The sequence below is a fragment of the Bactrocera neohumeralis genome, chromosome 2 (assembly GCF_024586455.1).
Source record: "Bactrocera neohumeralis isolate Rockhampton chromosome 2, APGP_CSIRO_Bneo_wtdbg2-racon-allhic-juicebox.fasta_v2, whole genome shotgun sequence".
NCBI classification, from domain to species: Eukaryota; Metazoa; Arthropoda; class Insecta; order Diptera; family Tephritidae; genus Bactrocera; species Bactrocera neohumeralis.
The window spans coordinates 44,875,813-44,890,204 of NC_065919.1; the positions used below are offsets into that span (position 1 = coordinate 44,875,813).

Sequence of the window (14,392 nt, forward strand, 5' to 3'; positions counted from 1 at the left end):
TTTCTAAATACATTACAGCTAACATTAATTAGGCGAAAAGTCGAGCGCATAACTTAAAAAAAATCCCAAAATTATTTGAAATTGCTTTTGTCGTAAGCAACTCAAACGCACAAAATGCACAAATAATTACACGCATGAAAGTTTATCTAATTTGCGCACTGTAGTGCAGCAGTAATCATTACTTCATAACTACTTTGCGTGTGTGCACTCGCACACTAGTAACTGTAATGCGGTGGTAAGCTAGCTAACTCGTCGATTGAGCAGCGCGCATCATTACATTTAATGTAGCGAGTAACTAATTTTTTAAGGAACAAGTGTTGTGCAATATTTAGCGCGTATGCATAGTTTCCAACTACTTACTTTCTATATAATTATGTACACACTTTCATAGTGATTTAAGTTTAGCGCTAAAACAATTATATTATTATGAAATATTACTGTAAAATTTGTATGATTAAAGGTTGATTTAAATCGAGCAAGTGCTTTGCAATGCGTATTGCGTATATTATTTATAAAAAAACCAATATTTTTGCTGATTAGCATTCAAATTGTTTGAGCACAAAGTCATGCAGCAAATCTTAGTGAATAGGTATGCGCTTTACATTTATATAGACTCAAGCACATTTGTTAGAAGCCAAATTTTACGCCAATGAAACACTTTATTGAGTTTAATAGCTAATATTTTATCAAATTTTTCACTTTAATATTTCTTTGTAATTTGCTTATTTTTATTAAGCAGTAGTGGTATTGTAGTGGTCAATATTCCTTTTAATTACCACTTACTTCTTTAGCTTTCCGCTTCGTTTTATCTTTAGACACTTCACATTAAATTTCATATTTCATTTGATTTCCTCTACGTTTTATACTTTAATTTTCAGCTTATAGCTAGTCAAGTATTTTTAGTTGTGCAGTTTTGCAAATATTTAGTTATTTTTGTTTATGCTACTCGTATTTCTGTCATTTACTTAGTTAAAAATTGCCTGTTCTGAAACCTTTGATTATTTTGATTTTTGTGTTTTACTTTAGTTAATTTTCTCATTATTTAGTCAAACTTTGAATTATTCGAGAGTGGGCATGCGCTATCTCTTGGTTGCGCGTAATTAGAGTAAGAAAATGCGATTAAAAAGAGTAACGGGTTAGATTTTGGTAACTTTTGTAAGCAAGTTTCAGCAGCGAGTTGTCAAACTGTTAACTTTTGTTTTATTTACTTAAGAAATTTGAAGATAAATAAAGCTTTTTTTAATTATAAGCAATCGGGTCGAAACTAGTTGTTTAGAAACATATAATTATTATTTTTTAAGCAATAATTTATTTACTTTAAAGCTAGTACTGAATTTTAAGTATTATATCTATGTAAGAAACAACTGTGTTTTTCGGTAATATTACAGAAAAGCTAAATATTCGTCACTTAAAATGCAAAAAACGTAACATCACTTTTCATAAGTAAACAGGCGAAAGAAAAACATTATAATACAATGTACTCATATTGAAACAAAATTTGAGTTTTGGTCCCAAAATGGTTATATTTTGGTTATCATACACTCATATTGAAACAATATTTGAGTTTGGGTTATAAAATTGTTATATATTGGTTATTATATCTGACAGCGATTCTCGATACGCTGTTTGTCATTTTAGGTGACGATGGCATTCAGATTATTTTTAGTTATATAAAGATGATATCCAAAACAAAAGCAATAGAGTAAACAAAAAAAATTAGACTCGAAAATCCGAATAAAAGTTTTTTGTTGAAAAAATTATTTCCTATTTTTACAGAATTTTGGAAATTTATAAAATTTATTGCTGTACTGAATTTTAGTTCCAAAAAAAAAAAAACCAATTTTGTATATAATATCGTCTGAGTAATAAAATTGCTACGAATCAAATATTTTTATATTTTTCACAAAATTTTGAAATATATAAAATTTATGGTTCCGCTGAATTTTGCTTAAAAAATCATTTAATTTACATTTTTATAATTATCTATTGTTATTGAAAAAGTGATTAACACTAATATTTGTTAAATCGCGTTCGTTAATCTTTATTTCCAAAATATTATATTCAAAATTGTTTTCTGCAGCTTAAGATTGTAAGAGCAAAATACATTATTAACCGATTTCAATACGCTACAGTGTTTTTGAAATGTTATTGTTGCACGGATTTTAAATGTTACCTAATCTTCTAGTATGAAAGACATTTTTATAGTATAATCTTTATCTATTTTTGTATATTATTAGTCTACTTTTAATGCTTGACTTATGTAAATATATACACATATGTACAAATATGTGTTGTTATCTTGAGAGTGCATTACAGGTGCTTTGAAAACTCTAAAATTTCTCTTAAATATTTTGAGCTGAATGCGTATTAATCTATTTAATTTAAAGAAATCGTTGTTGTTATTTCTAGGGCAAATTTAGTGGTAAAACACAACGAAAACTACGGTTATTCTTACTACGCTTTTAAAAACTCAACACGATTATTTGTAGTTCTGATTTTTCAATGGTTTCCAATAATAAATATTTGCAAACTCACTTGAAAATACCGAGGAAATCGTTAAAAATAATTTGTTTTTCATATAACTTAAGATTAACTATGCCTGACCTTACTTCCTTGAGAAAAAGGAACCCCTTACGAGAGATTAAAATTATGCATATAAATTTTTTTCAGTTTAGTTTTTAATTGCTAACATTTATGCATATACATATTTGTATATATGCATGTATCTATATATAGTATATTCTTTATGTACACATAAATTTAATAGGACACACTTATTACGATCGCCGATCAGCACATGAAATAGTACACCGCTAAAAGGTATTGAGTTACAAAATCTATATAATATTAGTTAAGCATGCATCTAAGCATATATATATGTATGTATATATAATAATAATAATTATAACAATAGTAGCAAACATACATTTATATTGTACATATGTGAGAGCGAATGACAATTGAGCTCGCTCATTTAGTTGTGTGTGTGTTTTTTGGTGGAACAGTTGGCGCTCGCTAGCTTTCGGTGGCTGCGGGTTGACGTGCTGTTGGCAATTAGCGCATTTCTTCGTGCAAGTTGCAAGATTGCAAACACAAATGCATGTCTGTTGGTCCGTTGTATTGTTGGCTGCCACTAAACAGCCCCTCAACGATTATGAAAACGATCATTTATTATGTGAGTAACTCTATGTACATATATATTTACACAGACTCTTTGCTGCTTGATTAATTTTTGGCGTTTTCATATGTATGTATATGTATGCGTCTATGTATATGTCTCATTGCCTCTTTTGCTAGTATATATTTGAATTGTATAAGTATGTGTGTATATATGTGCTCACTACCATTTTGCTGATTACACCACTTGAGCTATTGAATATAAATATGTACGTATGTATGTGTGTGTTTTTCGCGCTTTTTTTTTTTAGTTAAAAATTGAAATTTTATGCATACATACATACGCATGTGTATGTGTAGAATGGTTTATACAACTCTTTTCCGTGGCGCAGTTCAGTACAGCCTCTCTTTGTAGCGTCATCGTCGCTTATTGCTGCCACTGCTGCGCTACTTACAATGTTGGGCTCAATTTAAGCAATCTCTCGGGGTGTTTCACCCGCAGGTGTGAGCGCAGCGTGTCGATGCGGCTGTAGGTGGCCGGACAGTAGGGGCACAGTGAGCGCTGTGCGGTGTGCGAGTGAAAGTGATGCCATCGGTTGGTGACCTCCTTGCCGCAGGAGCGGCAACGCCACATTGTACCCGGTTCGCGTGATTGCGTAAACATATTGTGATAGGACATTTGATGATGCGAATTGTGTACGATGGCGCTATTGGCGCCGGGCCCATTGCCTAAACCGCCCGGCGATGTTTGATTGTAGAGATGTGATGGTGGGCCGCCGTTAGTGTTGTGATTGCCACCGCCGGCGCGTATAATGTCGAATTGATGGTATTCGTTTTTTAACGCGGCACTCAGATGCATGGTGAGCGCGTGCGGTGGTGGTGGTGGTGGCGGCGGTGAACCGGATGATGTTGTCGATAGCGGTGTAACGGATAGATGATGACGTCCCAATTGCCCTGTAACCAACGAAAAAGAACACACACCACGCCATGGAGGGCGATAATCAGCCCGAGAGAAACAAACAGAGAGTAAACAGAGTGAAAAAATAGAGGAAATAGTACATAGTAGGTATTGGCATGATGTATGTATGTATGTATGTATGTGTGTGTGTATGTATGTATGTTGTATGGTATCATAGTATGTGTGTGGTGCAACTATTTTTTACTCAACAGGACTAAGATTGACTAAGGTGCTTTGCTTCCGGTAAGGATATCGCCTTTTCCGCATATTGCACAGTTATTCCTATACTTACATACATATATGTATGTATGTAGGTAGGTGTTTATTTTTATAAGCGATATATGTATAAACAAGAAATACAACAAAAAGCAACATAGTTGTGTACAAATACAAAAAGCAACATATCGTTCATTTGTAAGTAAAAAAATCGATTTGCCAGAAAACGCGTACAACTGACATTACACGGAAGACAGGAATCATATTCTTATATAAGAGGTATTCATATGAATTTTTCACTCAACATGAAGTATGATATAACAACAATATCCTTAACTCAAAAATCACGTTTTTTGATTTATGCAGCAAATATATGTACATATGTATAAGGTAGTATATGTATTGTTATATATTTATTTTTATTGTAATCTAAATTTTTAAAAGCATACGCGCAAAAGGCAACTAACCTTCGGTAATAACTTCCAAAGTAGAACTGTGTTCAAAACTTTCTATTGCGATTAGCAGTGTTATGATATGCGTGAGGGGTATTTATGAGTGTGTGTGTGTGTGGCTTAGAGTAGAATATTTGTAAAGAACGCGTGAAAATGTGCTTAGAGAAAGATACTATAAAAAGTTATGCAAATAAAGTGTGTTTATCTTTTGCAATAAATGTAGAGCTCACATACAGACACACATATAACGCATTAGGGCGGGTCGATCTTTTCCACATTCAAAAAATATATATGTTTTTAATGTATAAATAGATGTAACGATGGCTTTTTCCAGTTGAATATCCTAAAATTATGAGGATTGACAACGCAAGCCTGGATTACTTATCACCAAAGCAAATGGTGGTTTGAAGCAAAAGCTATACTGCCGATGATAATACCTCATAAAATGGCAATAGACGGCAATGGCAATGGTATTCAACGTTTAGAGTCTTATAGCGGGATTCTGTAACCAGTCTCTAGTCTCTATTTGAGACTTTTTGGTGCTCAATTTGTGTTACTATTCAATAAACAGTCTCTAGCGTTAGTCTCAAAATATTGCCTCAAATTTGAGGCCTAATAGTTAGCAGGCCACAAAACTTAAAAGAGCTCCTGGTTGCCATTTTGAATATACTGAATAGAGATCATCATAGATTTTAATCGATTGTCGTTTTTTATATTTTGTAAGCAACTCAAACACGAAAAGGTTAAAAATAAATAAATTTTACATCAAGTTTCCTAAATACTCTGAAACAAAGTCAACATATATTTTTATTTTAATTGATAATTATTTTTTTTGACTATGTTATAGAAAATTTAATATTTGTTATCGATATGTTTATTTTCATTCAAGTGTAAAAACATCTCTGAATAATGAATGTAATAGACTTTATGACTGTCCCAAAAATTGTCTCTAACTTAAAATCTCAAATTTAGAGACTTGAGATTCTGTATCACAGTACTATTTACAGTTTACAAATAACATTTAAATTTGGGAACATATTTTAGTCGGGTATTACTGAAATCTTCTTTTGAATTTACGCTAGTTTTTACCTCAAATTGCTTAAAAATCATTTTTGTGTTCCTTTTTATATAATTGACTAAGAATTTCAAAGACTTTTAGGTCATGTCGACGGTCTAAATTAAGTACCCATAAAACCGAACCGCCTTAATGCTCATATGTTTGCTGTTGATATTGTGGCTACTATTGTCATTGCAAAAATTTCTTCTTGCATATTCTTGTTGACCAACATTTCATTGTTAAAAGTTACGCACTCAAATAAAGTGTACATATTTTCGATAAATAAAGCGTGTAAGACAAGAAGAAAGGCGTTTTGGGACACAAGTATTTATGTATATGTGTGGGTATATATAAGGGGATTTATGTGCAAAAGAAATAGTGATATCAGTGAAGAATGCAAAATTTACTGCTACAATAGAGCTTTTAAGCGTTCAAGTAAAAATAAAGATAGTCGAAAAATCACTGAGGAAGAATAATAAATACGGAGAAGAAAAATAACATCAAAGAAGTAACCAATTGTAAAGAATACTGTATGTAAACTAATTATTTATTGTTTAATTAACAAATAATTAAAATGGAAGAATACAAAGCGCCTCATAACACTAACGTGTACTGAAAAAAACGTAAAATTACACGCTTACTTAAAATTTCTTTGCTAATTGTACATAATTTTGTATAATTTTTCCAGTGTGAGCATCGTTACGAACGTTTGTAAGTATTGGTGCAATTTTTGAGTTTTTCACAAATAAAAATTTTCAAACTTATTTCAGCGGTTTTGACTTTGAAAATGTACAAATCGCTGAAATACTTGTCTAACTTAAAAGTATAGAGATAAAGCATGGAAGCAACTGTTTTCAAATCGGAGTTCAAAACAGCCATTGTTATCATACTTGTATTGCTTGTGGCAAAAAGCAATTGATTTAGAATTTTTTGAACTAATTCGCACCAATTTCTTAATCTGAATTATTGCGGGTTTGGAACATCATATTTAAAAAAGTTGAAAATATGCAAAGATTGTTTTTCTTTTTTTCTTCTGATAGAGAATAAGAAAAATTATAAATTTTCTTTATCTAAGTGAATATGAACGGCAAAAAAATACGAAAATGTTCCAAGAAAATCAAAAAAAATATTCAAAAACAAAGCGAAAATAAAGAAAACTAGTTTCTTGAAGTGAATATGACCAGTAGAGCAATATTCCTGTAGGAAAATGAATCAAGAAAACCAACAGTAATATTAAAAAAAAATGAGCGAAAATAAAGAAAACTAGTTTCTTGATATGAAGAGCAGAGAAAAGTTGCCGTACGAAAATGTTCCAAGAAAATTATTCAAATATGCAAAAACGAAGCGAAAATAAAATATATTGTATTCTTTCACAACAAGAGAGCGAAAACAAGTTGTATATAAGTAAGTAAATGAAAAAATAAATTTTACATACTAAGTATATGTACAACTGTATTTCAAACAAAAAGGCTAATAACATAATTTTTTTTTGAATATATGTGGTGTAATGTGTAAAAAAAACCAAAAACATACTTATGTATATAATTTTAAAATATAAGAAAATATTAAAAAAAAAAAAAATTTTAATATGAGAAAAAAATTAAAAAATGTAAAAAAAATATATATAAAAAAGGTATAAAGAATATTTCATAACCTAGGGAATAAAATAGAACAACAAAAAAATTAATGCATTTATGAAATATTGCATAAAATCACTAATTGGTAGATATTACAACGATCCAATGCAGTTGAAAATCACTTTCCTTAATTTGTACAAAAAAAAAAACAAGGAATTGAGCCGATGATTTTGAAAATTCGTTGTCTGACGATGACACAGAACACAGACGCAAAAAATTGCATACACATTTTGTATGTAACCTTAATTTTTTTTATAAATACACCAGTATACCTGTATTATAACCACTAATATTTGCTTAAAATAAGTATATCATTAAATAAGTATAAGTATGTATAGTATGTATATTCAAATTGAATGGGAAATGCTGAGTTTTGGAAGCACAATTCATCTCGCACTAGACACCGCCTGACGTTTTTTGGCTTGCTAACCTCAAAAAAAGCAAGCACGCCAACTACGGCGTAGGTATTTTTCAAATAACTAGTTTGCAGTTTTTCCCTGTTTGAAGTGGTGATAAAGAAAAAAATAGCTTTTTTTGAGATTTGACAGAAAATGTTTATTTTTATTTACAAAACAGTTATGTCACAGTTTTCACATCAACTTTATTGAACTACGCAGTCGACGCAGTCATTGCTGTAATTACTGTTATTTGCTCAACTTGCAGACCTTGCTGTTGAAATTGTTAGTACCATAAATAAAAAAAAAAAAACAAAACGTAATAGAATTCCGTTACGTTTTTGCCACAAATGTGAAATGAAAACGAGCAAAAAATAATAAGCCATTTCGAATAACTTAGTAATTCATTTTATTTGAAACCTTGCTATACGTTTTTTCACTAACTGTGTGTTTTTTTGTGTATTACTAATACTATTATTATTAATTTGTTGTTATTATTTAACTTTAAATTTTACTAACTTCACACGCACGTCAAACAAAGACTTCGTTATGCACTTTTGTTATAAATAATTTTTAATATAAAATGTTGCTTTAACAAATGCTTACGTTTTTCTACAATTCATATAACATATGTATGTATGTATTTTTCTTTATTCTTTTTTTGTTTTTGTTTCACGCTTTAACAGCTACAGCTCATTAAAAATTAATTTATGCACTTGCCTATAAATAAGTTGCTTAAAATTATGGTTCACTTACAAATGTAGCGCCTACGTACATATGTTAGAAAAGTTAAAAATTAGTATAAAAAATTGCGAAATTCTATGTAAAATAAATGTTCATTATTGCCTTTGTTTTTTGGCTGAATTTATGTAGTATTTTGTTTTCGTTTTATTTTCTTGTAAAATGCTGAATCATAAAAATTTGCTTACTTTGCATAAAAAAATCAACGCAAGTAGTCTTCTGTCGGTTAAATATGTGTTTTTTTTTTTAATTTTTTTTAAAATAATTTTCTTAAAATTTTTTTTTTAAATAATTTTCTTAAATTTTTTTAAAAAAAAATTTGCTTACATTTATAATTTGTTTGTTGCTGTAATACATAAATTTTGTTCGTTTGCATTGTTGTATGCAGCAGCCTACCTTTAGACGGTGATGTACATTTTGTGTTGCTTAAACGCATTAATTTGCACTAACAGTGTTTTGCAATAAATAAAAAATGCTTTTGCATTCAATTTTTTACCGCACAACATAACGGTTTTTATGTTTTTGTTGTGTGTGCGCTAAATAAAATTAACAGTTGCCAACTTATTTAAAGTTTATTTATAATTTTTTTATTATTAATATGTGATTTGCATTAATATAAACGTAATTTGCCTACTATAATTATTGAACTACGCCACATATTTGCAACAAAAATAAGTATACAGTTTAAAAAATAATATGCGCTAAAAATTCTTAACAAAAAACATAATTGGCTCATTTGTTGTGACAACCAATCATATTCGTTCAACTGCCAATAAAACTTGCTGCTTAAAACATAATTTTAAAAATTAACGCTAAATAATTGTTATCAAACAAACATATACTTTATTGTTATTGTAATTCTAAAAAAAAAAATTATGTTGCGTTTAAAATGTATAAACTAGCGATTATTGCACATACGGTTCATTCTCGTTCAGGCAGTAGTTTGCCGCTATTACTTAAGCACGCTATAAACAATTGCCTTTAGAGCGGTAATTAATTAAAATAAAGTTTAAAAATAATACAAAAAATTATGTTAATTAATCTCGCTGCAAGTTCACCTTTAAATATCTACATATTGTAATTAATTGTAATTAACAAACATTTTTCGCTATAACTCGTTTTGGATTTAGCACCAGAAAACTTTGTGAAAAAGTTCATATGCACATGTGTGTGTGTTGTGTAATGCTGCTACTCAGCGTTATATAAGCACCAATCATCAGTTTGCAATTTATTCGCTATTTTCCCACGTCACTTCGTCCTCTATACATTACTCACGCTATCACATGCCTTAATGATAACTACATAATGCCCTCTCACTAGCTCTCACTAACTCTTATGCAAATATTTTTTGCTGCCTCAATTGCTGTTTAATCATATGGGTGTATGTATGTCAAAATTAAAATATAAATTCTTGTTTTACATGTAAAGATTGATTTTGTTTTTTGTATTTTTGGCACTGTATACGAGAATGTTGTTGTAGTGATGAAAATTAAAATCCTTAAAACGTGTGGCAATTCTATAAATAATATTATTTTAGTATAATTGCGCTTTAAAAGCTGACTCAAGACTTTGACAGAGACAGAATGAGAAATTATGGTGTTAAAAATGCGTAAAAATTCCACATGTCTCAATAATGTACAATTTAAGAGAGAGCTCCAAGCATGCAAGCATCTCTATAGTGATTGTGCAACTTCAGTATGGAACTTGTTTGAAGCTCATTCGAAAACTGACGGTTAAATATTTTCCTGAAGTTAGACATACGGCGTAGTCGTCCCAAATGTTTATATAGGAAGTTTTCAAGTAGTTGCTCTATGCGTGTTGAAAATTACACTCATTCAAATGCAAGAATCTCTCAAAATACGCCAAAATTATTTGGAAGTTGAAAAAACATCAAAAAGGAAAGAAATGCTGTTTTCCGAATGAATAAGTGCAGTAAATTATTGGCTGTTGTCAAATGGAGAGAAACTCAACAAAATTTTTATTTTCTATTATATAAATTTTACTTTCGAATGTAAATAAAAATATAAAAAAACTAATTATTGAATATAATTCTAAGAAAAAATATAAGAATCCAAAAGTGGGATGCATTCGCTCTCTAATGCCCATTTTTCTTGTGTGAGAAACTGAGAGAAACTTTACCTTAAATTGTTGTTTTATATACATTACTTGCGGATGTAAACAAAAATAAAAAAAATCTTCGAATCTAAAAGTTTTCAGCGTAATTTTGCTAAACCGCGGGCTCATGTGGAACACAACTATCATAGTGGAGCTTGAGAGATGTTATAAATTAAGTTTGTTTTTATTTTTATTCGATTTTAAAAAATCGCTTGCGGAAATGCTTTCGATTGAGTGATGCTTTCAAAGTGGGTAAGGTAAAAGTTAAGGAGTGTGCACAAGGTAGAGCTTTTTTGAGAGTACCAGCAGGCAGCGCTGCCTTATGCGTTAAATCTTGTATTTAAGTGTTTAATAAATTATAAGAATTATCTTAAATGTCTTTAGAGCAAGTAAATTCAGTATTTTTGTCAAGTGATGTGTGTTTCTAATTTTCTAACGTTTCTGTGCGTGTTGTATGTGTTTGTGTGTGTGTTGTGGCTATGCGTACGTGTAAAAGAGTATGTATTAGTGTTTTCGTGTTAATAAAAATATTTTGTACATCAGTTTTAGTAAAACAAAGTTATTTCATACAATTATTTGCTGCTTCTACTAATTACTATACGTATGTATGTATATATCTTTCTTATGACGTAAAAGATTTCTTATAAAAAAGTTAAAATTAGTTTTTTATATATAATATAACATTTAGATATACTTTATTTCCAGTTTTTGTCGCTCGAAATCTAAATAAATACATATGTTCAAGAGGCTTTGGGGTAAATTATTTGCTTAATATTAAATTAAAGTTAACATACTTTTGTAGCTGGCAGTAAATTTTGTGTGAAAAGTCATTTGAAGCTATAAATAACTAATGTGCTTAGAGTAGTATAAAAAAAGACTACTTGAGTGTGTTAAAATAAATTTTTGAGGGATTCAAAAAATAAATTATAAAAAAAAATTAAAAAGAAAAAATTAAAAAAAAATTAAAAAAAAAATAAATTATAAAAAAAAATTAAAAAAAAAATAAATTATAAAAAAAAATTAAAAAAATAAATAAATACAAAATTAATGGATTTTTTAAGATTAACGAATTGCAACATACAGCAGATCATTGCTAGCGCATTCTTTAGAAACTTTCGGCAGAACTTTCGACATAGCTTTTGGTAAAACTTTCCAAGAGCTTTTCACATAACTTTTTATAAAAATTTAAATTTTAAGCTTTCCTAGTTTGATGCATTAGAGCCTACAGTAGAACACTGAAGAGCTTTTGCGATACTTCCGAAAGAGCTTTGAACAAAAGTTTCGACAAAAGCTTTCGGCAGAGTTTTTGAGAGGTTACCGAAAACGATTTAAATTTGAAGCTTTTCTAGTTAAATACATCGTAATCAGTAATTCAGTCATCTACTCTGAAAGAGCTTTCGGAAGAATTTCCATAAAACTTTCGTAAAAGAAATTTTGGAAAGAGCTTTGGAAAAACTTACACAGAACTTTTGACAAAACTTTCAAAGAGCTCTTCAGAAATCATTTTACAAAACTTTCGAAAACTGTGAAGTATTTCAACTTATTATATTAACAAAACAAAAAAAAATGTGTTATAAAAATGAAAATAGTTGCCAGCAATTCACGAACACTGCTCTAATTTCCTCTGTGTAATTGTGGTTAAAAAGAACTTTGAACACAAGTGTTGTATTAGAAGTAGTGTAATATTAATAAAAATTATTTAACATATTTAATTGCAATTTAACTGCATTAGAAATGCTTAATGTAAAATCCTAATAAGTATTTTATATATGTTTTAAATATATATAATAATAATTACCATTATCTAGTTAGTAAAACTGTTATTGCATTCTACTATATACTATCTATATGTATGTATAAATTTATATATAACTTCTTAAAATACTTAGTAATTTAAAAATCAAATAAAAAACGTTGTGTAAAAACAATTAAAAAACTTATACTCTGCGAGTATAACAGTTAAAATAAAAAAATCTCAACTGATCAGCCTATTGATGCCGCGCGACCGCTTACATTGCACGTTTGTTTCAGTAAATATTTTTCTTTTGCTTCTCTTGTAAATACAGTGGTGTTTTTCACTTTTCATGTGACTTAAAATGTTTGTTTTATACTATTTTTCATTTCATTGTTTTTGTTTTTTATTTCTTACAACGATTAATGGACACAGTTGACATTTTTGTTTGTCTGTTTAATTGTTTTTATTTTATTATTTTTTTTTGTTGCGAAAACATTCACATAAAATGCGTTGACGTTTTTAAGTGGCTACAAATGATTTTTGGAAATATTTTTCTATTTTTTTCGTACAAATTTCAGAATTTTCCATACTCCATTATTTTGTCCACTTGGTTGTATTGAGTTTTACTTCGCTTCTCTTAGTTATTTACTTCTTTTTATTTATGTATAAATTCCATTTAAATATTTGGCTAAAATTGGTTTTTTCATACATTTATAACATTAAGTAGTTTTTTTTCATACTGTGTGCTCCATTTGCAGATTTTATAAAAATTACAAAATAAGATATGAAAATATCAAGGGGTCAGTAGGGAAGTCTTTTTAAAAATTTTATTTTTTTTTTGCATTTTCTGCTCCCTTTTACTTTTAGAATTAATGTAGAAACCCACTTTACCATTCGAAGGTTACGAAAAAGGCCCAAAAATAATAATACCGCACTTTAAAAGCGTTTTTCTCAAAACACACTTTTTTAAACTGGCGGACATGATTCCGTTCGAACTACTCAACCGATTTGTTTAATTTTTTTTAAATGTTCACAAAACGCCTGACTATCGTCCCTATATATTTTTATAATATATTGACAATGTTATGACAAAATTTATGTAAAAAAAAACATCGGGAAAAATTAAAAAAAAACGTTAATTACTTTTTTATTTATCAACATTTTACCATGATTCTAGTAGGGACGATAACCATTCACGTACTTTTTAAGAATAAATTGGGTTTTTGTGTTGCAGATGATCCAAACATGAGAAATCGTGTCCGCCAGTGAAAAAACGCATCTCATTCACCCAGCCATTTCTACCACAGATGTCATCAAAAAATTCCAAAAAAATTTGTTTACATACTCCACGATATATGTACCTCATGATATGTGATAAAAGTTCTATTGTAGAATAAAAAATTCTAAGAAAAAAAGTCAAATAAACAGGCCAGATTACCCTACTGACCCCTTAATCAACTTTCTAATAATAATTTTGCACTGAAAGTGGCTTATACTATAGAAATAATATAACTATTTAGCGGGTTGGCGTCACATAAATGTAAAAAGTATAAAAAATAAATGCACAAATTTATAATGTATATTGGATGTGAAAATTTGATTATTGAAGTTCCAAGTATTTATAAATGAATTTTGAACTCAGTACATTGTGTCTCATTGAGATCGCCAATATAAGACTTAAGGCAATTTAAGTTTTGTAGTTTGAATAAATCATGCTTTTGTACCAAAACAATAAAATGTTGACAATTATACAACGAAATACTAAAAAAAAGATTAAAAATTTTAAATTTTTTAAAATACAGTTTTTTTTTAATATTTTCCCAAATTTATGGTCATATAAAAATGAATACTTCGTAAATAAGAATTTTAATTGACAAGTGTCTTTGTAACATTTTAAAATAAATATCACCTAGATATTTGAAATGCACGCAGACAGCCTTTAACGGAGCACCCTTTATTATTTGTGTTT

General features: G+C 29.2%; 1 protein-coding gene across 1 annotated transcript in view; it reads right to left on the reverse strand.

Annotated features, from left to right (window-relative positions):
• Window positions 1-803: 803 nt before the first annotated feature.
• Window positions 804-14,392, reverse strand: part of LOC126753090 (sex determination protein fruitless) — a 456,704-nt gene continuing 443,115 nt past the window's right edge. Inside the window, exon 9 of the mRNA XM_050464324.1 lies at window positions 804-4,071. Coding sequence (XP_050320281.1) covers window positions 3,569-4,071 — 503 coding nt within the window. The 3' untranslated portion in view covers window positions 804-3,568. The remainder of the gene's footprint in view (window positions 4,072-14,392) is intronic.